The following is a 27352-nucleotide window of genomic DNA, read 5'->3' as shown; positions in this document are numbered from 1 at the left end:
GTGTAATCTGCATGAGGCGGGAAATGCGTTAATGACAGGGAGATGAATTTCGGTCTTATATGATCGCATAATTACAGGAGCAATTCCAACCATTTAAATTGCTTGACAACTTAATCTCATGCTGTAGTGTTTTGCAGAGATTTAAGTCATGTTTTGGCCAAAAGCTTACGTAGCATATTTACCAGGGAAAAAGATGTCTGCCTGTTTGGCGCCAAGAGTCATTTTGCGATCTACTCCATAAAACACAACCCTTCTGGTTATCTTGATCTTATTTATATTCTTTTGCATTTGATTACGTTTACCAAAGTTAAACTTGCTGAGCACGTTATGCAGCTCAAATTAATTTCGCATGAAATTGCAATTAATTGGTTTAAGAAGTTCGCAAAGTTTATTTTAAAGTTTCTGCAGCCTGTTAGCCAAAAGTACGCAAAGAGCTTAAGCACTTGGATAAACAAAAACTCACATTCTAAAAGACGGGGTGAAGGTAGAGGAGTAAGGGGTAACAAGGGGTACAAGAAGCTGGAAACTATAGAAGGGAGTGACGGCAAGTAAACAGAGAAAACACCACTGAAATCTTGCGAAAGCAAAAACATCAACAACCAGCCAGGAACAAAAAGTGAAGAGCAAGTGAGAAGAAGAGTTGGAGGGAGGGAGGGAGATAGAGAGTAGACAGGGCTAAAAACAATGGCGCAAGCAGCGGCAATAAAAATGGCGCACAAGTTCAACAACGTGGCACGTGGCACGTGAGTCCGAAGACCAGAAAATGTTTATTTGGGTCTCGTTTTCGTATGTGAACGAAAGTTTGCGTATAAATGTATGTGTGTATGTTTGTGTGTCTCTATTTTTTGTCAGTGTATGTGTATGTGTGTATGTTGTAGGCCATGCTGCACAACAACAGGACAGCACAGCGCAGCACAAAACACCAACTCGAGGGAGGACTGTCACAGTAACCTAGATAGATGCACAAATTTCAACCCAAAATGTGCCACTTTCGCTTTGACCCAGAGCCGTGGCACTGCGCTTGCATATCTGAGGGTCAATGTGGCGGGCAAGTCGGTGGGTCGATGGGTCGATGGTCGGTAGGTGGCAGACGGTAGGCGGCAGGCAGTAGGCAGTAGGCGACACCAGCCTGAGAACCATATAAGAAATCATGCTTGAAATATTATACTCTTCTACATTGCGGTTAAAGTGCGCAGCTCGAGCAGATTGGCCAGCAAACTAAATTGCAGCTATGCGTCACACACACATACACACACACATTGTCCTTTGCCTCTCTATGACTACGTGTGTGTGTCTGTATGTGTTTGCTGTGTATGTTTGTGTTTGTGTAATACATGCAACGTTGTCAAGTCTGTCGCTGGCTAACAAATGGTTTGATTTTCAGCGTAAGCCAACCAAGCGAACGTTTCTGTTGCCACAAAACTTGAACATGCCACCTTTGGCACATTTTTGAAATGACACCTATTTATTTTGATGTATGTGTGCATGAATATGTTGTCTAGTGACGACTATTTGGGATTGCAGCATCGCCTCCAATGTCCAAATATTTCATTTTGACCGCAGTCGCGTTTCTGTTGACATTCATGTTGGATGCCCAAAATACCATTCATATCAAAGGCGCGTGCTGACGCATAAATAACTTTCACTTATGCCTTTGAACGTCGAACTTGGTATTTGTGTTTTGGCCACCACATTAACCTGAATACCAAAAGGCCAAACAAATAGCCGGCAGCTTTAAGCGCCTCAAACTTAGTTTATCGATTGTGTTGAAATTGCGCTTAAGGATCTGTTATATAATTGCTTGTTACTTGGTGACGTTTTCTTATGATTTAATTATGTCTTTAGCTTTTTATTTGTATACTCTAATCGACTTCCAGTCAACTGTGACAATTTTAGATCTATTACATGGATTCAATCTAAATTTACAAGATATTCCTCTCAGTTCCATAAAGATTTTGCCTCACTGCTTTGCCACTACATGTCTGAGGGCTGTGGTTCCTTATTAAAACGAAGAAATCCGAAATTAATTATGCAAAGTGTGACCTAATCCAACAGCAAGAATGACCTGTGAAATGAAAGGACTTTAGGGTGGGTGCAAAGCCTCTTGCTGTGTCCTCGCTGACTTAACCTTTTTTGATGGCCATATAAATGTGCTAAAAATAAACAATTTCCGTCGCATTTTCGGACCCATTGTTGTTCTTGGACTTTTTTTTCGCCATTTGCGTGTATTTTGTACATTTAGGCAGAACCTTGTGACACTTGACGTGTAAATATTTCATGTAATTTATTCCTAGGGGAAGGGTCTTCTGATTTGGGTTCGCAATTAGCGAAGGCTTTCGACTTTTGGTCCTTTTTCTTAGCATCCCTTTTTTTTGGGTCTGTGTGCATTTACTGATTAAGCCCACTGCTCAACTGACGGTTTATTAATATGTATTCAATGATTATGGCACGTCCTAAGCGAAATCTCCCGAAAATCCTGTTGATTCAAAGGCTTAAGCGGAAGCCATCCGCTAAGCTCTGCGATATCAACAAAAACCACGAACAAGAGTATTTTAATGGGTTTTCTTGTCTATGGGATATTAAAAGCCATTCTGTGGTCGGAAATAGACATTCTAAATCTTAATTTTAACACATTAGAAAGGCTGTTGTAAAGACAGCTGTAAAGCTAGATATAAAAAGCACATTACCAAAACAATGAAAGCAAGCAAATAATGCATAAATCCGAAATGTAAACTTCTGCTTATTCTTCTTTTCCAACTGGCTTATCTGAAATGCTTATAAGCCAAAAAGGCATTTTGACAATCCAACAAAATGGCTATTACACAATCATTTGATATGCATGACTCTACCTGCCCAAAAATGTAGTCGCCGTTAGCCAAGGTGAGCGCTAAAGGTCAACCCTATTAGCTCACCTCGGGCGATATCTGGTCAGCTGACACAGTCTGGGAAGCAGAGTCCAATTTGTAACCTTTAAGCCAACTTTGCCTAAGCCAGAGCCAAAATGTCACATTACAACTCCCATAAAAGTGGCTCGGGCCACTTTTGAACTGTACAAATGGCTCATGTAACCGACTGCACATCGCACAGGTCGTGTCACTCCCACTTCACACACCGAGTGAGTGGTTCGCTTAAAGAGCTTTTTTCCACCCGCATCGGTTAGTTTTCTTCTTTTTTCTTCTCGGCCAGACCCGCTTTCTGGCCGCGCCAGCACACTCAAATGAGTCAACAGTTTGTGGCCACAAACATTTGCCGTGTGCCTGGCGGCCAAGCTTTTGAACTGGCTCTTCCCATTTGGGTTTTTTTTTTTTATCCTTTTCGTCGAACGTTAGTGTGGGTGGGGATGGTGTTGGGTGCAAAAGACTGCCCGATTGGCTTCCAGTGCGGAAGCGCGATGTGGACGCGACTGCTTGGCTAGACTCCAATGGCAACAATGCCACTAACTGTGTCTGGTTTGGCAATAAGGACTCGGGCAACTCGCTCAACAATCCTTCAGTCGAGCTGAATTTATAGTGTTTGTTGTACGGAATTAAATAAAAATTGAATTATGTTTATATCCGCCAGTTTATATTATTGTTTGGCACCATAATAACGCGCAATGCAATCTCTATCTCCTCCTCTCTCTGTCACTCTATCTCTATCTCTCTGAATCTCTGTCTCTCTCTCTCTATCTTTCTTTTTCTTTCTGCACTGTCACTGTCCGTCCCGATGTGACTCCTTGTCGCTGTGGCTGTGGCTGTGACTGCGGCTCCGTTTCGAATGTTTTTTCATTTTGCATAATAAATTGCATTTTCCGTGCCAGTGACTCGAAACTCCCACCCCGCCTCCTTTGGAGTGTTTGGGAAATGCAAAAGGAAATGCGATGCCCAACATTTAGTTTTCTTTATATATAAATATAAATTTGCCACGTGCTTTGTGCTTTGCTCTTTTTATGGCATCTGTGCGCGTTGTTTTGCATTAATATCATTTCATTGCCCCCATCCTGCCTCGCTGCCACCCATAACCCCTTAAGGCGTCGTGATTTGAAGCTGTAAATCAGTGAACGAAGCCACACAAGTCTCCTGTACAAACGCACCCCCCTTCTTCTGCCACAGATGTTTCCACTTGCACGCGCTAAATCAATTTGCTCTTTAACCTCTGCCACTGCCAAAGTCGCCCAACCTTTTTGCAGAGCGCACCTTGAAGGCAGCAAATTTCCATCTGGTCCTCACTCAGTTTTCGCATGCATAGCGCGCTATGCTAAATGATTTTCACGAACATAACGAAGTGGTTGCTGGTTGCTGCCAGTAAACGCTGCCACCACCTATTAAGTCTTGAACAACAACTGCAGCCGCAATCAAAAACAAGACAGACGGCGTCAATCGAGAGAAAACGACTTCGAAATACCCTTTACCATTTTTCAAATTATTGTTATTGTAAATGTGTTTATTTAGTCTTCATTTGGAGTGCATTTTTGGGTTCTTTTTAATATTTTAATTTCAATATAGTCAATATATTAATTACTATTTGGATTCTTTAATGTTTATTTGTGGTACAGTGTGCCTACGTTGGCCAATTTATCCTTCTGCCGTACAGATACCAAGGAAAGGGCATATTTTCTTATTCATGTCGCTAGATTTTGATGATGTCCTTTGAAGCTTATAGCAGAGCAGCAAAGCCCACATGTTCAGCGCAGTGTGCAAAAAGTTGAGTTTGTCCCTAGCTGCCTTTGCCCATCCTTTTCGTGGAAACAATAGATTTTTGAGTGTTGCCACTTTGTTTTACAATTTTATTGCGCAAATTTTCACAGCAACAGCGCGTCGACAAAAAGCAGAATCCCAACAACAGCAGGAACAAACAGCGAGAAGGCTATTAAAAGTGAGTAGCTGCTTCAAAGAGTTACCCTTTTTGCGCTGTGTGTTGGTTTGTTGTGTTGTGTGTTGTGTGTTGGGTGTTGTGCTTGGTTTGTTGCGCACATTTAAGCAATTTTTTGTTGTTGCTCTTTTTGTTCGTGTTGTGCGTGGTTTGAAAACTGCGGCGCGTGCCAAAATTGGCTAAACGTGAGCAGCATTTGCGTTTAGGCAAATGGCGTTGCGAGTTTTGGGTGTTTTCTGATGTGAAGAACGCCATCAGGCAAGGCGCAACTTTTGAAGTTTTGTTTAATCAGCCGATAAGCATTTTGGTCGCTGATGATTAACTGCTGCTGTTGCTGTTGTTGTTGATTTTGGCTGGCTCTGTTTGTTGCCTTGTTAGAAACTCAAATTGCTGAAAACTTGCAGTTGCACTCAAAACTCAAACAATGCCTGTCAACAGCAACAACAACAGCTACAACATGTATGAGAACAAAAGAGCAGCGGCTCTATTGTTCAGCATCTGAGGACAATCAGGCTACTAACTAATACTGCCACTACTACAACAACTACAACTACTAACATAACTAGCAAGCTGGCAAGCAAACAAGCTAAAACAGACAAACAAGCGCACAAAATCTGTATGAAAGGCAGTTGACAAATGGTGCTGCTTTTGGTCATAATGCCGTCACAGCTGGTGGCGCAGCATAGTAGTCATATCCAGACATATGTTTCTGTCAGTTCTCTCACTCTCTCTCTCTCACTCACTCACACAGTCTCTTTCATTCACTGGCTGTGCATCAGCAGCAGAAGCGATGCTCATAAAACTAAATTTCTAAACAATCTGCGTTTGGCAATCTTAGTCGCAGTCGCAGTCGCTGTTTGCTGCTTGCGTCGCAGTCGCTGATGGCGTCGCTGCTGCGCAACTTTATTGAAATGTTTGGCAGTTTTTCGTGTCGTGCTCAATTTGTGTCACACTCACACTAATACGTACTCACACTCACACACACAAATGATATAGCTTTGCAATTTTGATTTTTGCAATTTTGCCATTGCATACTTTTTGGGGCCGCTGCAGCTGCAGCGCATGTAAAACAAAGTTTTTGATTATGGCACACAAAGTGTGCCATATGCGGCAAAACACGCACACACTGACACTCTATATTTATACTATGTGTGTGTGTTTGTGTGAAATTGGCAATTCATTGATTTTTGATTGAATTTTAATTGAATCATAATTCAAATTTGAAATACGTTATATATCCTCAAGCAGCATCAGCCGCAGCTCTGTCTGTGTGAAATTGAAAGTGAGGCATTCAAGCGGAAAAGGAAAATAGCCATTGGCCATTCTCGGGCAATAACACTACGATTCGCAGCAGATGCGATGCCAAATCGATGATAAATAAAAGCTTGTTATTAAGCAATAATCCAAAGCATAGCAGCCAAACAAGTCGTTTGTAAAAATCTCTCAAGACGCCTGAACGATGCCAAAGGATGATTGTACTGTGGGAGGTGGGGGAGGAGATGGACTGGACTGTAAGTAGAGAGGCGTGGCAGCAGCAGAGAATTGGGCGCGTGCAAGATAAGCAAACAGCCGGAAGCTGAATACTCATTTGCACATAATAGATATTGAGCTATGGCAATATTGTATTTGTGGTGGGTTAGGGCTTTTTTTTTATTGTATTACAAGTAAATCGAAAGTATTTTTGAAGGGCGTTTGCACTCGATTGAAGTAAATGGGCCACAACACGCAGCATAATATTTAACATATCCAAATATGATAGCATCGAATGGAACCCGAAACTAACTTTTTGGGTTTTGGGTCAGCAATAAACTTGTTTTCTTTGTATCTATGTCAATACAAAGAACTCGGCTTAATATGTAAACTTGTTTTTATTTATATAACATTTTATTTATTCAAAATTGCTGATCCCGATATCAGTATTTATAGGTATGCCTCTATTTTCGTTTGAACATGCACACTTGACACGCACAGTTTATTTATGTTAGAATATATTATTTATTGAGAGCTGAATATCAAACGGTTTGGCAATCAGAATTAATTTCCAAAAATTATTTATCTCTCAAGGATATCGTTGATTGGAGATTAAACGCTGACTGTCAGTGCAATATTAAATGCCCGCAAGGATATAAAATCGGACAACAATTATGCAAACTTTGCAAAAGGCAAAAACAAACGCCAATTAATCTCATGCGCCTCAGTGGACAATTGAGGAAGTGGGGAAGAAAGAGGGGAAATAATATCCGCAAATAGAAATAAAGCGGGCACCGAATGCCAAACAGTTCATCAGCAGAAATAGTTGAATAGTTTCTAGCACACAAACTGTAACTGGAACAGAAAACGATGGGAAAGTTTGCCTTCTGCCAAATGGACAGGAATATCGAAATTAAAGGAAAACAATGACCAAAGATTAACAACAGATACTAACATACAAACACACACACATACACACACAACTATTCTCAAACACAAACGCGACACAAACTACATATAAAATTCGCCATTTTACGATAATAGTAGCTAGTAGTTAGTTTGTTTCTTTTCCATCTACCCTGTATGAATGCAGTACTTAAGGTATCAAGTCTGAATTATTTCTGTAGTAAATAACAGAGATAGTTTCTTAGCACTTAAGACTTAAGTAAGTATTCAGTTTTGTTAAGATATTAATATCTTAACAGTAGAATGCAGTATTTATTTTGTGTTTATTATTACTTTTTTTTGTTGTCAGCTTACAGCGTTTCTTAAATTATTAAAGGGTAACTTTTAGACAAGCACTTTTGCCACGTACCAGGCTGTTCTGCCTGTTTTGTCTTTGTTTGTTTGTTTCCATGTGAAAGGCAGTGAAATAAAATGTGCGACTAAACGTGGTCCAAACGCTGATGGCAAGCGATGGCGATGGCGATGACGATGACCATGGCAATGCCGAGGAAATTGTAGGCGGCGACGTCGGCGGCGTCAGCAACAATGAAAGCGCCAGCAAAAGCAACAAAAGCAATCTAAGGATGTGTGTGAGTGTGTTTGTGTGTGTGTGAGTGTGTTTGTGTGTGTGACGTTTTGTTGCATTAACGGAATTGAACGTTATGTCGGATGCGAGGAAATGTTTGTGTTGTTTCAGCGGAATTGTTCTAAATATGTTTTCATATTTAAGCATTTCTCTGATTTCGGCTTGCCTCTGCACTCTCTCTCTCTCTCTCATTCTGTGTGTGTCTGTGTGTGCTTCATGGTGTGCAACATCCACACGTGCCACATAAACATGCAGACATTATGTCAGAGGCAGTAACGTTGGACTCCACCTGAAAGCGAATGTAAACTCATTTATTTGATATAATTAAAACTTTAGTTTTATAAGTTTGACTAAATTGATTGCAGAAATATATTTTTGCTTGGCGTACGTATAAATATTTTGAATTTAAACGTTGTATAAATTTCTGGAACTATGCAATTTTGATAAAAGTTTAAACAATCAGCCTGTTTAGACATTTGCCGCACATGTGAAAGAAATTTACGAAATCGCTAATAAACAAATTTGATAAACAAAAATTGTTTTCGTTATTTACATAAATTTACATAAATAAGTGGGTTATTCCAAATAAGTAGCTAACTAAATGTTAAATTAACTATTTATTCGACGATCATAATAATAGACATTAAATGCGTGCCCATCTGATTGCGTATTCTGAGCCACAAGGCGCATGGGTATGAATACGAGTACTCATGCTAGATTATACGCTGGAAGTGGGTGTTGGGGGTATCATTATCTGAAACGTGGTTACAGCTGTTGTGTTGATTGTGAAACTACTGGGCAATTGTTTATCACCAATGGTGGAAGTTAAACTGGGGATGAGACGACGCAGCGGGGGGAACGCTTGCAACACTTGCGCCAGCGACAACAACTTGAACTGCCGCGCACACTTACCCCGCCACACTCACACACTCACCACTCATTCACAACTCACTCACTATTCATTTGCAGGCCAGGCCAGGCCAGGCCAAAGCATTAAAACACACACACACACTCATTTACTATTGTGTCTGTCTGTTTGACTGCCTTTGTATGTGTGTGTGTGTGTGTTTTGTGTGTGTAATAAGTGGGGGGCGTGCAAATGGGCTTTTAGGCGTGTTTTGCGTAAATGAATAAGCCCAGTCGAGCATAAGCTGAGTCTCGCCCAGAGTCAGAGTTGGACGACGTGCGGTGAGTGCACTTGCCTACTATAAGTGTGAGGTGTGAGTGAGAGTGAATGCCGCCACAATGTTGAGTGTACTCGCCATGCATGCGTATGAGTAACGGTTACCGTTACGTATGAGTGTATGTGTGTGTGAGTGAATGAGTGTGTGTATCAGTGAGTGAGTGTGCGTGAGTATGCGGGTAACTTCAAGTGCTGCTCTGTGGTGTTCAAGTATTTGATGTATTACAAAATATATACAACGAATACACTGAGAAAACTATTTACTAGTATTAAAACTGGACACCATTAATAGTGATCATATTTTATGAGCTTAACTCATCAGCAACAATCTGTCAAAAGATGAGTTCTTGTATGAAAAGCTTTTTGTTTACCAAGTTATCCTAGTCAAACTCTTCAGTTGTGCGTGTTACCAAGTTATTATAATAGACATCAAACTTCTACATCATATTATTAATTAATTAATACAATTTATGCGTGCCTAAGATAGCCGCTTATTCTTATTCCTTGTGAACTGAAGCAAACAGTTTTTATATCAAATTGCGTAGCCGTAATTGAAGTACAACGTTTTTCTCACAGTGTATACGTAAGCATAGCTGCAATTACAATGCCAAGTGCTGTTGCGGAAGAGAGTGAGTGAAACTAATGCGTGTTTCTCTCTCTATCTCTGTCTCTCTTGCTCTCTCTCTCTCTCCCTTTCTCTCTCTCAAACACACTCACTCTCGCTCTCTCTCTAATTGTATTTGAGTCCCTACCAAACTGTGACTCTTTTGTTGACGTTTGTTTGTTGTTATTTAATAATGCAAACATGTGCGCGACCCGCTGTTGTCTTTTGTTTTATTACATTAATAAACATAAAATTGGCATATTGTTTGCATATGTGTGGCGCGTATACAAAACACACACACATACACACACACACGTACGCACACATATACGTAGTCAAAGTCTGTGCTGCTCCCCTTGAATTGAATTGCCGTAAGTGGCCATTTATTTACATATTTGCGTTGAGCGGGCGCCGCGTTTGCCAAGTGCTCTTCAAACATTGCTGTTGCTGCTCTTCTTGTTATTGTAATTTTATTGTTATTAGTTTGCCACACTTTGTGTTGTTGTTGTAGCTTTTATTGTTACTGGCACTTTTGCGTCATTTTGTGCAATTTATGAGTTTATCGATAGCACCATTGGAGAGTAGTGCAAAATCCCGCATAGAACTGCGTTTGTTATTGGCTGCTGCTGCTGCCTCTAATTGGCACTTCTGGTTGAAGATTGTGTATTTAATGCAAAAGCAACTGTTTATCTAACTATACCCAATGCCAGTAAGTACGAGGCAGCTATTGCCGTTGCTTTAATTGCAGCTCAATTTGCATAAACTTGGCGGCGCCACGAATCTCGCTGCTCTCGATACAGCTGCTGTGGCTCTTTTAATGGACAACGTGCGCCTAATTAACGTAAAACACTCCTCCTGTCTCGCCCTATCTTTGTCCCCCTACAATTTGCTACTTTCTCATTATACACTTCCAAATTGTACCATAATTTTGCTATGCAATCTGTAAACTTTATGTATATAATAAATTCTGGGATGCAAAAGTTAATTGTATTTTCCAAGATATCAATTACGGGTGCTGTGGCTCTCTATTTTCAATAGGTATACATCTCTTTTTTATACGCATCTTTATTGTTTTTCCAGATTTCTGGAAATAATTTTGGATCTGACCACCCCCATAATACTACCCCTAGTAGGCAAGGGTGTATAATATTCGGCATAGCGAACAAAAGCAGTTCCTTCCCATTCTATTTGTTGTGTTGTTTGCATGTGTGCTAGTTTATAGCATGCGCTGTGTCTGCTTCTGTTTGCCTTAAGATAACATTTGGCAGGGTGGGAGCTAATGAGGGGAGGGGAGTTGGCAAATTCGTAGCTGTACAACGGTGCGTATGCTTAACTTTATTAGTGCAATTTATCTGTGACAGCCGAAAATACGCGCATGCAGCGTATAAGCGCATTATAGTCGTGACATGAATGAGCATGAGTGTGTGTGTGTGTGTGTGTGTGTGTGTGTGTGTGTGTGTGTGTTTGCTGTGTGTTGTGTGTGCTTCTGTTGTCATCTTAATTCGCTTAATTTATAGACTGTTTATTTTCGAAGCGACAGACTTGGGTTTGTCTCAATTACGAAATGGTTGCCATACTCCAACCATCTCCATTTGATAATTTATTCTGTATCACTCACAGATTGCCATGTGCAACTAATAGATAAATTGAGTAACTCACTTAAATGCATTTTGTTCATTCATTCGTCATGAAAACCAACAAGAAGAAACATTAAAAAATCATTTGCAACGAAATCTTTGTCTTGCTTTCAACTGCTTCCTTTTCTTTAGGTTTGCACGTTGAATTCCTTTTGGCACTTTTGCCCAAAAGTTCGCTTAATCAAAATAACTTAATGATGATATTTGTACAGTTTTCTAATTCCGTGCACGCTTTGCTCCTTTCTTTTCAGGAAACACGAACTACTCTTTGGAGGCGCTGCAGCAAACGCGCAGCGGATAATTGAATCATAAAAGGACACAGTGAGCCAGACAGACAGACAGTCAGACAAATCGGAGCCAAGTTCTCGACAGCGGGCAATGTTAACAAAGCCAAGCGAATAATTGGTGCAGGACGAGGACGAGGACCGACCGCAGGGGGGCAGCAGCAGCACAGAGCGGGTTGTGAGGCAAGGAGGCTAAGAAATGACAGCCGCGCTGCTTTAATTAAAGTTTGCACGCGCGGAGGAGGCGCGTGGAGGCTGTGCCTACAGAGAGAGCGAGAGCGAGTGCGAGTGCGAGTGCGAGTGCGAGAGAGAGACAGAGAGCAAGCGGCGGGTGTGCGAGCGAGAGAGAGTGAGAGGAAATTGGAAACGCAATGTGGCTGATGCCGCGCACTGTGCACAACAGAACAAAGTGGACGAAATTGCTTTTGGAACTGAACGAGCTGCGTTTACCGGATATAACGCATATATAGACAGAGGAGAGGGAGCGAACAGCGCGAAGCCGACATTTCATTTTGATTACATTTACCTTTTACACAAAGCGGCATTGAAATATTAGCCAAAAAAAAACAAAAAAAAATAAATAAATAAAATTACATATATTGAGAAACAAGAAGAACAACAACAACAACAAGTAAGCAAGGACCAACCAAGCAGTAGCCAAATATCAAGGAGCAGCGGTACCAGCACAAAGTTTTAAGCTGTTGAATTTAACGCCTGAAATAGCCGCAAACAAAGCAGTCACATTTGCATGCCTCAAGGATTTGAAAGGAGTCACCCATCAACAGTTACACATGAACACGCCGCTGTGACGAACACGACGACGACGACGAAGGAGTACGTGGCGAGAAGAGAGAGGAGCACGCGCAACACTCAACACTTGGCGCCACGGCACCACATTTAAGCCAACTTTAGCGAAGCGTCAGCGGACGCAACGTGGCAGACCCGCAACGAATTGGCTTCGAAGCATCATCAACCCCACCCCCCCAAACCCACCATCGCCAACACCATCACCACCAGCCCTTGCTCAAAACCAAACCAAATCAAAAACACCATCATCATCAGGAAGACGCAAACGAAACCGCAGCCGAAGCAAGCAACTTGTCATAGTCAGCCAGCAATTGTCATTGCAACTGCAACTGAAGCATAAACAGCACACATACACAATCCCCCCTATACCCATTATCCATTACCAGCAGTGGCAGCAGTAGCAGCAGCAACAACAATCCGATGAATCTTCTATGCTGTTGTTGTTGCAGTAACATGGCACCAAACCAGCGCGTCACACGCAAATGGGAACTGTTTGCCGGACGCAATAAATTCTACTGCGATGGATTGCTAATGTCCGCACCGCACACGGGTGTCTTCTACTTGACGTGCATCCTGATTACCGGCACCAGTGCCCTCTTCTTTGCCTTCGAGTGAGTATTCCATACACGTCGCAAAATAATTAGATATGAAGTGCAAGCATTGTCAATATCTGATCCTTGACCGCAGACCATACACGTTGCAAAATAATTAGATACAAGCGTTGTCAATATCTGGTCCTTGACCAGAGAACGAAATTCGCATTTCAAAAATGGTTTTTCTTTTTAAATCTTTACACTCCTAAATGTAGGATATTCAATCAAAACACATTCAAATAATTCCTAAATCGAAATGTATTTCTTTCACTCAAATTCTGTAGAACTGAATTTTTCTCGCAGTGATTTTTTGCACATTTGCCAGAGTTTCTGTTTTCCCTCTCAATGGCGCTCACTGCGGTTGCATTGTTTGCAAAATGAATACGTTGCTAATTAAGCATCGCCAATCCCACAGTCTTTCCCTGACCTCAGTCCTGAGCCGGTTCTCTTCCTTTTGGTTTTACTTGGTTTCCAATTACGCCCACATTAATGGTCACTGAATCTGTTGGTCTGTCACACTAACTCTGACTGTCCGGACGTACTGCACCGTACGTATCCAATGCCATTTAATTATTGCTGTGCAACGTAGCGTATGCGTTATGCTTGGCCGGATGGCAAAGGATGTTCTTGCCTCAACGAAAGCAGGGATTAAGCTTTGCATATTTGCCAGCAACCTTTACGTCCATTGGCTGTCCACACAGACTGGAAAATACTTTCTGGTTCGCTTTTCGGATTTGTCAATTTGTTGCATAGCAAATGCACTGCACACAAATGTTGTTAGTGATCAAATCTCTAAGGTACCAAAGTTGTTAGAGCAAATTACCCTAGATTAGAGTTAAACGGACTCAATTATTTAGCTGTTGGTTGCTTCTAATTGAGCATTAAGGTTTTTCATGTTAAGGTTTTTCCTTAAAATGTTTATTGGCTTAAAAGGAAAAATGCATTGACTTTTATTAATAATATTATTATATCGACAAGTTGCACAGATATAAATTTGGTAATTTGATGTGTTGCCTAAATTTGAATTTCCAATTGCTGTTGCACTTAAAACTACAGCAGCTAGAATTGGTAAATAAATATATGTTACTAAATAAATATTAGTTGCTAAATGGATTGTCATTTCTATTGGACGAGTTCCATGCATAAGTTTAGTTTATATTTAGTTGAAAGCGTCGTATGTGCATTGCGCTAACCGGGCAAATAACGTATACCTCACGTAGCACAAATACAAATAGAAACACGATGGGAGGGTAGCCACATGGAGATGTAGCAGCATGCAGTTATTTTCTATTCACATGTGCATACATCCTGATGGCGTGCGTGGGTTGAAAGGATAATGATGCGATTTCCAACAGCGCGCGATTAGAAAAAATTATGCTCAACATTTTCTGCACGAGTTCGTTTCAACAGCGCCAAGAAAACTGCATGTGTATAAAAAAAAAATGAATAAAAAAAATTGGAATTCTCGGTTTGCTGCTGCTATTGTTGTTGTTGTTGTTGTTGTGGCTGTTGTTGCCGCCTTAAACTCACTATCCAAATTTATGCGCTCCCGAAAAAGCTCCAAGAACAACAATAACGACGGCAACTGCAACGTTATAGCGCCGACGGCACGGCTCTGTTTTTGTATACTCTTTGCTTAGAGTATTACGATTGTCTCACCAACTATGTAAGCCAGTGAAGAAGACATCTTTGAGTCTATACCCGCGTTGCATTTCATATATCCATCAATCAAAAGATTACTTCTTAATGAAAAAGTTTCATGTTGGCCAAAAATAGCTAAACAAAATTTTGGTCTATCAGAGTATTTAAGCTTTGGCTTGCCAAATCTCATTTCTTTTGTATAAAAAAATTTTTTTTATGTGCGGCAACGCGAAATTTATTTTCATTGCTTGCCTTTTATATTAGCGCACAGTCGAGCAGGTAACAACAACAATGATGATGGTAGCAACCTATAAGAAGTAGAATATATCCTATGCTTTTAAGTGCTTCAGCATCTGTTGTTGCATCTACAGCTGCACCTGCATCTGTCGCCTGTGGGCTATGGCCAAATTGTATTCTGCTCAACGCGCTCCGCAATGCAAATCGCTAAAAGGTAGCACACAAAAGCAATGGTTGGCTTCCTTTTTATGTTGCCATTGTCAGCGATTTGCCAGCTGAATGCAAGCAAAAACCTCTTCTGAATGCTTTACCGTGTGTGAATCGATGGGGATGTGACAGGATACGGGAGGAAGGATGCTGCTGTTAGCCATTGTCATGACAAATGTATTTAACTGGTTAGTTTTACTGTCGCTCGCACATTCGGCTGGCCCCAAAATGCAGCAGCTGCAATTCAAAACTCCGAGCACTGGGGCTTGTCACACATTACTTTCATTATGCTCGGGTCCTCTGGGCAACTGTCAGCAGAAGTGTGTGTGTGTGCGTATGTGGGCGTGTGTGCTATTGCTATTCACAAATCGGTGGCACGCATGGGCGGCATAATGTAACAATGCTGGGCAACAACAACAGCAGCAGCCGCATCATTATTGTCGCAATTCCCTCACTGGCTTCTGCAACATGCTTCGTGCCACAGTTTTTGCTTATTTTCGGCGCCTGGACGACGCTCAACGAAAGTCCCTTGTTGCATATTTGTGCGGGCTCACGACATTTGGGACATTTGCCAAAACCCTCTAGAGACAATTTGCATGAATCTTTGAACAAAAGAGGGCCACATCACCCTCAAGCGGAAAATGACACTTTAAGACCAGTCTTTAGTCGAGTCTTTAGTTGGATAATCCATCATATAGTTGAGTCTTATTGAATTAGTTTTAATAAAATACACAAATATTGATTAAATAGTTTTTATATTTTTTGTCTACATTTCAGACTAGTATTGAGAACAACTTAACTAGATATTCCCCTATCGCTTACTCCTGCCCTTAACCATTTTTGCCCATTGACAGCATTTTGTAAAGATCAATTAGTTAAGCTTGTCCTTAATTATTAGCCCTTTTACTAATTATCTCTTTATCCTCCCCTGCTCCGTCTTTATCTTTTCAATAGCTGCCCGTTTCTGGCGACGCGCATTAATCCAGTTATACCAATTGTGGGAGCCGTTTTATACTTCTTCACGATGAGCTCGCTGCTGCGCACAACCTTCACGGATCCTGGCGTCATACCTCGTGCCTCCAATGATGAGGCTGCCTATATTGAAAAGCAAATTGGTAAGTCCTCCATTCTCCCCTTTTGCTTTGCCTAGGTGCTTCGGTCCACTCAAAAAATGAATGTGGACAAGGTCGTTTTTGCCTGTTGATTTGCTCAGGACTTGTCACGCCCACAAAACACAAACACACACAGCCAGACACACACACACATATGCATTTATTCATTTGTATATATTTGTTTTCACTTCATTAAGTTGGTGAGTGTGTTTGCGTTTGTGTATGTGCCTGTGCCTCTGCCTGTGAAGGCTCACATAAAAAGTAATGAGCGTGTCCTGGCATAGAAATGCTGCAAAAATATGTATAAAAATCATCAAAGCGAATGCTGCTGCCACAACGCCGCTGCCTTTACTCTAATGAGTTTTTGTTGCTGCCTGGAAAATATTTAAAATGAGAAAACTTTTGCCCTCTATCTATCTCTCATTCTTGCTCTCTCTCTCTCTCTCTCTCACTCTCTCTTTTACTTGCATGTCAACAACAACAACAACAACAACGACAACTTTTGTCGCTGTTGCTGATGCTGCATTTCCGTTGGCATCGCAACGCGCGCGCATTTTCCGTTTCCCGTTGACTACAGAAGTGCCAAACTCGCTGAACAGCCCCACATACCGACCGCCGCCTCGCACCAAGGAGGTGCTCGTCAAGGGGCAGACGGTCAAGCTGAAGTACTGTTTCACCTGCAAGATCTTCAGGCCACCACGCGCCTCGCACTGCAGCCTGTGCGATAATTGCGTGGATCGCTTCGATCACCACTGTCCCTGGGTAAGTACATAGCTGCTAATCTTGCCGCAAATATGTGGCACACACACAAACACACACACACCCACATCCACACACACACACAAACAAAAACAACTTTCGCTCTTTGCCCAGCAGCGGCAGCGCTGACTTTAACCCAATTTCGGCGCCAACTGCTGTGCAAAATGATTTCAACATGCAAAAGGACTACCCGACCACAGCAAGCTCTCCCAGCAGCAAGCCATCCCCGCCAACTACTATCCACCTATCCAAATTTGAATTTTTTTTCACTGTCGCGAGTTTCCCGCAAGCGCCTAAAAAATGCAACAAGATGTGGCGGGTGGCTGTCCAAACAAACAAACCGCTGCACACAAGGCACATAGACACAACCACACACACACACACACACAAATATACTTGCATACTTGTACTTGAGTAGGCGCACAGTAGCCATTGCAGTGTGTGAGTGTGTGTGTAAGGGGTATGTTGCAATTAAGTGTAACGCGCTTTTTCAGGCAACATTGTCGTCGTTGCCTTTATACCCTCTCTTATTAATTATACGATAAATATCTTTGGATCTCCTTGAGCATATTATTTGCTCGTTTTATTTTATCGGTAATCAACTTATCTACTTGAATTTTGTTATTATTGCACAATTAACTATCAAATCAAGTGAAAAGGTATACATTTTTTTGTCTTTATTATATTTATGAGCCCCTTGTCAAAATGTTGACAGCTAGATTTGGTACTGAAAGGGATAGCATAGGAAAGACAGGATTAAAGTTTGACATTTATTTTTATATTATGCCACAAAAGTTATGGAAATGATTAATAAGAGTTTCATTTTATTTTGACATATTTTATATCCGTAACTAGATTTTGCTGTAAAGCTAAATGCAGGGTATCTCAGAGCCTAAACAGCTGAAGAGGGGCTCGCTCATTTTTTCGCCAGGTTCGCTGGCGCCAACCCGCATTAAAAAGTGGGGTTTTTTTTTCATTCGCTCGGACGACCCGAGTCCAAACCCAAACCCAGCCCCAGCCCCAGCCTCAACCCCAATCGCAAGCCTCCCGACGGCTTGATTATGAGCTGGTGGAACTGCTACTCAGCGCTGAAGGTCGCCTCGTGTTCGCGGCTCGTGTGTCTTTTGGGCCTTAAAGCAGCGGGCGGCGATGGCTGGAAAATTGAGGCATTTCCCTCTCTCTCTATCTCTCTCTCTCCCTCTCTCTCTCCTCCTCTCTCTCGCAGTGATGCAAGACGCGTAATTTCATTTTGTCGCCAATTATGGATGCGATACCACCCATTAAGTGGGTGGGTTGCATGTACGGGTGTGGGTCATGAAAGGGCAATTAACCTTATTGTGTGTGATGATGCCTTGGCATAATGAGCATTATGTAGATTTTTAGAAAAGAGAACGTTCGCTTTTTCTTGTTGTTTTTAATTTGGTTCATTGAAATTAACAATTTTCGTCTCGTTGTCTCTTTGCAGGTGGGCAATTGCGTGGGCAAGCGAAATTATCGGTTCTTTTATTTGTTTCTAGTCTCGCTGGCATTTTTAGCCGTATTTATATTCTCGTGCTCTGTGACGCATTTAGTTTTATGTGAGTATATACGATATATATTCCGAAAATAATATATATTAACATGCATATGTGTGTAGTGATGAAAACGGAACAGGAGGTCTTCGAAGTAATAAAGAAGGCGCCCTTCACTGTGATTGTTGTGTTCATTTGTTTCTTCTCCATTTGGTCGGTTATCGGACTGGCTGGATTTCACACATATCTGACCACCAGCGATCAGACAACGAATGAGGATGTAAGTGTGCTTCTTGAATCTAAATTGCATCTGCATTTGGAAATAAATTCTCCCCTGGCTTGACTTAACTTGACTTACCTGTTTCCATCACATAGCTCAAGGGTTCGTTTTCATCGAAGGGCGGTCCGCGCACACAGAATCCCTATTCGCGTGGCAACATTTGCCTCAACTGCTGCCACATCCTGTGCGGACCCATGACGCCCTCGCTGATCGACAGGTAAACCAATGATTTTCAGACTTTGCATTACTTGCAACATTTGCTAACACCCAAAAACAAAAAAAAAAAACATTTCACAGGCGCGGCATTGCCACCGATGAGTATATACAACAGATGCATCATTCCAGTCCGCGGCATGCATTAAGCGATGTCATCAGCGCCTCACAATTGGTCACCACAGCGCAGCCAATGCTGGGTGGCATGTCGGGCATTGGTGGTGCCGGCGGTGGTGTCAGCATTGGCGGTGGTGCCGGCGCTGAGCTCAAGCCGCGCTTCTACGATGAGGTAAGCGAACAGACCAAATGGACTTTTAATCAATTCGAGCACCTACTCCAACTAAATCTCAATCTGAATGTCTCGGCACCAGTGCTTGCTTATCTCAAATCTCTCTTTCTCTCTCTCTCTCTCTCTCTATCTCTCTGTATAACTCTCTCAATCTCTCTATCTCTCTCTCTCATTCTGTCTCTATCTAACTCGATGAACTTATGTGCACCACATTTTAACGCTGTATTTCTGTCTCTTCTTTTTTGTTCGTCTTTTGGTTTTTGCTCAATAATCATTTTGGTAACAACTCGTTATATATCTATATATATATATATATATACAAATATGAACACTCAACTACAATCGCCAAAACAACAACAATCAACCACATTATTGCATCAAAACACAACAACAACAACAAAACTCAGTCGAATCCCTCATCCTCAACCATGGAGAGCAACGGACTAGCAGCTGCTGCTGCTGCAGCTGGAGGAGCTGTTAACGGTCATGGGCATGGCCATAATGGGACTCATGGCTTCGATCGTCCGCCCAGCTATGATATGCTGCAGAACGGTAAGTCCAAGTCACGTCGCCAGCAGCATCAACGCTGCTCCCTGCAAACATTGCTGCCCGCCAGTGCACAGCAACAGTTCAAAGCCAACAAACACAAACAACTCAAACACCAAACACACCAACAACAACAACAACCGCAACAAAAGCAACAACTTTTGGCCGCCGAACTGCAGCTACATCTGCAGCAGGAGGCACTTGCCTCCGGCCTAGTGACGCCACCATCTGTGCAACGCTCGCCGGCCACCTCCTCCTCATACCGTCTAAATCTGAAGCGTTCGCTGCATCTGCCCTTGACACCCTCGTATGATGCGAGGAACTCACCGCTGCCCCTACTCCATCATCATGTGCATGCACAGCAAACCACTGCCATTGGCAGCGTCTCAGCAACGGGTGGTGGAGCAACTGGAGTCGGATGCGGCTCATCATCGTCGACGACAACAACGAGTGGGCCGGTATCCACATCGTTGGCGCCGACGCTGGCACCACGTCGTCCCTCAACGCTGCAGCTGATGGGCTCCGCTTCCAATGTGAGCATACAAACAACCGCACCACAGCCGCCGGCGCCAAGCGATTTTAAATACTATTCCCCGCAACGCACCACCAACTATCCATTCCCGAAGCAGGCACGCACCATGCGACGCCAATCCACGCAGTCCGTGGACTCGCAAAAGGTCAACATCGCCGGCTATCATCCGCTGCCGATGCGAAAGCCCTACAAGCATCAGGAGGTCATGTTTGAGCTGAAATCACCGACGAATCGACTGACAATTCGCGAATGCGACTTTGGCGGTGGCGGCGAACCCTGTGACGACGATCAGTCGATCAAGGATAGCCAGATCTTTCGTGTTAGTAAACGAAATCTTTATATGAATCATCGATCGCCATGGAAGGAGCGCGATCGTTACTCAAATCTCTACGAGTACTCGTTCAACATCGATCTTAACTCGATTATCGAGGATGCCGCGGGCAGCGATTCGTCCTAGTACGCAGCTAATCACAGCTACTACTACTACTACTATCAAGCAAACACTGCCGCCTCTAACTGTGACTACATTGATTGGTTGTTTAAAGCTGTACCCTCTTCTATTAAGGGATCGCCCACGCTCACGCTCATGCTCACGCTCACGCTCCACGCTGCTGGCGTCCTGGCAGCATGCCTCCGATTCCTACTGCTGCCAGGCTTCACGGGCTAGTTACATATATATATATATGCTGTGCAGGCAATAGTTAGGTCGTAACGCACGGATTGTCCTATATACAGTCGAACTTTTCTATAACTCGAACATCTTCCAAAATAATAATACCAAACCATATTTGACTAATCGAAAAATGTTTCTAAATCAAAATCAATCACATCAATTTAAAACAAAAAGTTGAAAATTTGGAAAACTTCAAAAATGTGTGGACAAATTGCATCAAATCGCAAATTTAACAATACTCAAAGTGAATTATGAAGATCGATTTATGAAAATTGCATTAAATTTTGATATGTTCTGCATAAGAAAATTCGACTTATAAAAGTTTTAGAGAAGTTCGATTGTATTTGAAGTTCGTAAAAATTTGCTAGAGTCTGATGACATTTACATATACGTATATATTCCTTGGTTATTACCCAACACTGGCTGAATAAATTGGCTTTCGTGTCGCGCGCTTTTTAGGATAGTTGAATGTTTGGTAGCGTTAGTTGAAACCTTTTTATGATTTTGCACGCGTAGTTTTGCAGCCAAGATATCGCGAATTTTTCACTTATGATTTTCTTGGAAAATTTTTGGACACCCTGCAATACACCAAGCCCCAAACCCCCTGTACCCCTGTACTGTACTCGTAGTACCCTCGACCTATCCCCAAACTGAAATACAACTTGGTTCATACAAACTTTTGCGTTTATGTAGCACTTATATATCATAGGCAGTGTCACGCTGACGCATCGCTGTTGCAGCGGAGCACCAGTGTGACCAGAGATACCTTCCTTTTTTTTTTGAGTTCTTGCAGCAATTAAACACACTTAACACACTATATATAATGTATAAAGTCCATATCCCGACGCCGCCACCTCCAAAATAGTAAATAACTTAAACCAAATTATAACGAAAACTAATAACTAAACTGAAAAGCAATGCATTTTGAAGACACCTGCATGTTTGAAACTCAGTTCGTAGTCGATTGAGATTTTAATTTGTTTAAAATATATATATATATATATATAAACATATATATATATCTATATATATATGTATAGATAGAGAGAGAGCCCTCGAATTGTGGCAGTCACTTGTGCAATTTAGTTGAAATATAATTTGTAAGGTTTCAATTCAATGAAGTCGAAAAGTAAACTTAGCAAGCAATTATTCAAAATAGCCAAACAACTGCCATTTATCGAAAACAATGACACATTTTGTTGTTAGTATATTAATTTGTTTTTTACAACAATGAAAATAAAAACCAGTTTCGAAATTCAATAAGAATTTGATATGTGTAGTGTTGTATAACAATTTTAAACGATCTGTAATTTATACTAAAAATTATGAGAAAATAAAAAACAAACTAGTCAAACCAAATAATGCATTAATGCGAATGCGAATGCAATGCAATGGAATATTGGATATTTATTAGGGTTAACAAATTGCCAAGTGACTGCAAATATGTCATAAAACAAACATATATGTTAAAAACTGAGAGACAAATATTTATACATAACATAAGTAGTTTGTAAATGTTACAGAAAGCTCATCCCTTTGGCAAAACCAAAATGAAAATAGAAACTTTGTATGTTTGTGGGGCCAGAGGGAAGCTTGGATTTTAAGCGAAAATTCAATATAGAACAATAAGTCAGCTTACTGTAAAACGGCGCATTAGCAGCTCGTGCCCCAGTCTTAAAGGCTATTAATGTTACGCATTAACAATACACATATATATTATATATATACATAAATGAGTTCCTTTAGCAATGGAAGAGTTATACAAATTGTATTCATGCATTATGTTGAATACGATCAGAATGACTCATGTTAAATAATATATATATATAATATATATACATATTATATATACTTACGTATGTGCTTATGTATGTAATAATAAAATGATGATATACATATACACACACACACACACACACACACATATAATTATACTTAAATGTTGGGCAATAAAATGTACTCTAGCGTATTTATGAAATTGAAATGTTAATGAATTACGGAACAAACAGAAACAAACACAAATAATTATTATGTATGTATGTAAACAACAAAGCAGTGATTTCTGCAAACATTTTCCTTATCTTCTTCAGTAGAAAAGGTGCTTGACGATATATAAAATCGAACAGTTTACATTGACTTTGATTTTTTAACTATCTTCGTTTGTGTGTACAACATTGCTATTCAGCCAAAAATGTGTATTATGATTTCCATTAATATATATCTGCCAGGCAAAGTGCTTGTCTCTCACCAAAAAGACTGCCAAAAATAAGGTGACAGGTTTCTGATAGAAGATAAAAAAAAGATGTTTGCAAGAATAAAACAGTAAAAAACTGCTGACTTGAAGATCAAGACTAGACACACACACACACAAACACACACACACATATATACACACAGACAGTGGCAACTGTGTACGGTTACCATTACAATGTGGCAGCCATTCTGTTAAGCTTACGCGCTTCTTCTTCTTCTTCTTGTTCTTCGTACAACGCTGCAAAAATCGCCGCCATATTTGAGTTTCCATTTAGCGTGATATAATTTCGCATGAATTCACTTCAAGGTACAGGCGCGCCCATACAAAAGCAGACGCACCACCCCAATTCTACCCAATTTTACCCGAATGAACTCACAGAAAACAAAAACAACAAATAAAATACCAAGCAATACTAGTTTGCAAATACATGATTGATTTTTCTCTTGGTTATTGCACATACACACAGTCATACACTAATGTCAAACTCTTTTTTATATCTTTCAATACAACTTGTGACTATGGAACAAAAAAAAAAAAAATCTAACAAACAACAACAATAAAACCATAAACATTTTGTGTCTTAATAATTATATAAAACAAAAAAAAATTGCAATCCAATCAAAATTGCAACTAAAAACTAAATGCAATTGAGTGAAAGCTTTCGAGGGCCGCTTAATACATAGAGTAAAACATAAATGCCTCAATTGGGTGAGTTTGCCTTCCACAAAACACAAAAAAAAAGTAAATTAATTGAAAAATACATTTTTGTTGTTGTACTTTATAATGGTAAATCAAATTCAAGTATTTTAACAACGCTTCCGACATTTATTTTCCAAGCTAAAGCTATATATACGTACAATATATTAATCCGACATATGCCGTACTTTTTTTTATCTTTTTAAAATAGCGCAATTAGCTAAAATGAAATCGTGTAAACCAAAAGCGTTCGAATACCCTGTACAATACTATAATTTTTCAAAGCTGCCTTTCGTTGCTTAGTCTTGTTTTACATCTACACATACCCAGTTCACAAGAATTATTTATGATTTGCTTTCAAACAAAGAACAAAAACCAACCCAACATTAAACCACACACACGCAAATCTCTACACAGACTTCGAAATCACCAAACGATTTTTCATTATACATTAATAGCAATGTTTATTTTTAAATTCATCTGTATGTATTTTGAAATATTGGCTAACTGAACTTTCTATAACTATACACAAAATTATTGAAGCATGCATTGAATTGTTGCATTTATTTGAATTGGTACTGCATAGAAAATTCATTTGGTTTTCCCAAAACAAAAATAATCAAACAAACAGAACATAAATCATAACTCATAAATGTATATTTTATTAGAGCTATTGTCGACACATTGATTTATGTGATTGTCAAATTATATTATGTATTTTTAATTATGTTAATACCCATCTGATCCAAACGGACGTCTGGTCAACCTCAATAATTTACCATACACATATTTGTTTGAGTTGTTTTGTGCATTGGACATATGAACACACATATATATATTAGTTTATCATTTGCCACCTTTTCAGAACTTACAATTGTTTGCATATTTAAATAGCAGCTACCCCCCCACCCCAAAAAAAAAAGAAAAAATAAATAAAACCACCAGCCACGACCACAGAGAACACACTAGCGAAAAAAAAAATACACCCAAAATTCAAATACGAATTTTTAATTAGTTGTCAAATTTGTTGTAATGAGAGTTTTTAACCATTTTTATAAATGTGTCACATTAATTATGTATGCAATTCGAGAAACCACAATAGTAAACCACCAATAATTATTATGAACTAACCTGTTGCACTTCTCTTCTGTACAGGTAATTCCAATAGTCTAGCTCAGCTCGTCGACAACGAGATTCCGTTGGCCCAAATGGACATGCCGGCGTATACGCAACAAACGGCCACACAGACACGTCAGTTCCGGCACCACAAGCAGCGTCAGCTTTCGAATGGTGGCTCTGCGATTGCAGATTTGGCATATGAAAACCAATTGGCAGCCGCCGCCAGCAGCGAGGATGAGCTGGACACTGCTGATGTCGTTGTGGTCGCCGGCACCGAAGTAGTTGCTGCCGTCTCCGCCATCGCTGCGTCAAGCAGGGCGCGTGAGATGCGCAACCGCAACCGCAGCGGCAGTTACAGCAATCTCTTCGATGTGGACTTTGATGCAGCACTGGTGAATGCCCCAATGGCGGGTGAAACCCAGCATAAACCCTCTGCGGGTGCCGCTCTGCTCGCAGCTGCCATCAACGGTGAACAGCAGACGCTGATTAAGTCCGTGTCGCAGCCAGAGAATATGTACAGCAATGTGCCGCAAGTGGCAGCCACAGATGCTGCCCTGCATGTCTACTCGAACATCATCGATGAACAACAGGCTCATCAGCAACAGCAGCAACAGCTACGGCAGCAGCAGCACAGTGAACAACAGGCTGTGCTCTCATCGACGCTGCTCAGTGACGATCTCGATCTGGACGATCCCGTCAGCGCCTCCTTCCATCACCGCAAATCGGTGGGTGATGGAGCCGAACAAGCAAAATCGGCGGATCGACTGAGGATGCTCCATGATACGACAATGATTGATACCGCGCTCGATCTCGATAGCTTGGACGGCTCCAGTATGGGCAACAACTCACAGTCGTGCTTAGTGAAGACACCAAAAGCGACAACAACCAACTCCACTTGTGCGCCAATTGTCTGAGCTTAGTCGGGTATACCCTGTAAATAGCCAAGTATTTACCATTGTGCATCAGCTTTTAAATTAGACTTAAACAAGGCCAATCCCAGCAGATTAAAGTATTATTCCCCTAAATACTTAAACTGTCCACGTTTTAGCTTTTTGATTAAAAATTTTATGATTTAATGTGCGGACACTTTAAAAATCAACCTATCAAGAGATGCAACTAAAATATTACCTTAAGGCGTTACGCATTCATAAATATATAAATAAATCTATATACATATACAGATTATAAAAGATAAACAATTAAAGCATACAAGTACATATACATATACAAAACGTGGTGAACAATGTTAACAATTCAAATGCATTAAAAATGAATGAATAAATCCATACTATATTATTAACTGAAACTGTTTATACAAATACACGCATTCATGTAAAGCAAACATATATATATATATATATATACTATACAGACATAAAGATATACATAGATCCGTTGTATATGGTTAGTTATAGCATATAATTTTTGTATATTTAAGTTTTTACAAAAGGTAAACAAGACGAGCGTGTTCTCCGTTTTTTTCAGAGTTTATTACGAAGAATAAATTGAAAGCGGAAAATTCCATGCAATATATTTATGTGTAAGTCATGTTATAAATATAAATAATAAACAATGAAGTACACCACAAAAAAATAACAGCATAAGAGATAAAATAAATAATAATAAAAACAGTGTAACGTATGTTTATTTACATATTATACTTTACCATGTAATTCAAATTTAAGTGTATGTGCGTGGTGTACAATGTTATCTGAACATATTAAATTTGACAACATGTTAAGAGAGTATGTTATGCGAAACTAACGAACTACAATTATACAAAGAATACAATTTATAAATAGAAAAATGAGATAAATTGAGTTTACTTTATCGAGCGGGAAACATTGTCATTCAATGAAATCGTTTTCCTTTCTGGTTCCTGTTTAAGACACCGCGCGCACACACCAGTTCCAAACATGTGGTTGATGTATTGGATAAATTTCCCTCAAGAAAAGCGTGGCATACTTTTAGGGGATCCTAAAGACAAATGACTCGTCTGAATTTGCAGATATGGTCGAAATATACCCAACTTTTAATTTCGTTGCTTAAAGGACTTTCCCGTTTACAAAAGTGCCTCTATCTCGGCCTAATAATTACGAATTTTCAAAGGTCGCAATTCCCTACCCAATCGATGATTATTGGGCCATCTAAGAACCCAACGACTTGAAAGAAAATAATTTTTAGATTTTATTATTAAAAAATTAGGCGACATATTAAATTCATATTATTGATCATTCAATACATTAAGATATGTGCCTTATAAGGGTATACCGTGTGCATATCAGCATGAAGACATTTGCAAGTAGTACATATTATTATTATT

The 27352-nt window shown here is 40.5% G+C and overlaps 1 protein-coding gene across 4 annotated transcripts in view; it reads left to right on the top strand.

The window, feature by feature from the left end:
• The window catches only part of LOC6557106 (palmitoyltransferase app), a 56383-nt gene extending 29554 nt beyond the window's left edge, over positions 1–26829 (top strand). For 2 of the 4 annotated variants that reach the window (XM_032743420.2, XM_001983731.3), the window contains exons 4-11: positions 11528–12978; positions 16000–16160; positions 16735–16919; positions 18382–18493; positions 18553–18707; positions 18803–18924; positions 19005–19209; positions 19617–21120. In XM_032743420.2, the coding sequence (XP_032599311.1) occupies positions 12788–12978; positions 16000–16160; positions 16735–16919; positions 18382–18493; positions 18553–18707; positions 18803–18924; positions 19005–19209; positions 19617–20744 (2259 nt within the window). In that variant the 5' untranslated portion in view covers positions 11528–12787 and the 3' untranslated portion in view covers positions 20745–21120. Of the gene's footprint in view, positions 1–11527; positions 12979–15999; positions 16161–16734; positions 16920–18381; positions 18494–18552; positions 18708–18802; positions 18925–19004; positions 19210–19616; positions 21121–25065 lie in introns of those variants that run through there. The other 2 variants (XM_032743421.2, XM_032743422.2) reach the window with 2 other exon arrangements.
• The last annotated feature ends 523 nt before the right edge of the window (positions 26830–27352 follow it).

The sequence above is a fragment of the Drosophila grimshawi genome, unplaced genomic scaffold, assembly GCF_018153295.1.
Source record: "Drosophila grimshawi isolate 15287-2541.00 unplaced genomic scaffold, ASM1815329v1 contig_44, whole genome shotgun sequence".
NCBI classification, from domain to species: domain Eukaryota; kingdom Metazoa; phylum Arthropoda; class Insecta; order Diptera; family Drosophilidae; genus Drosophila; species Drosophila grimshawi.
This window is presented reverse-complemented; position numbering and strand designations above follow the sequence as displayed.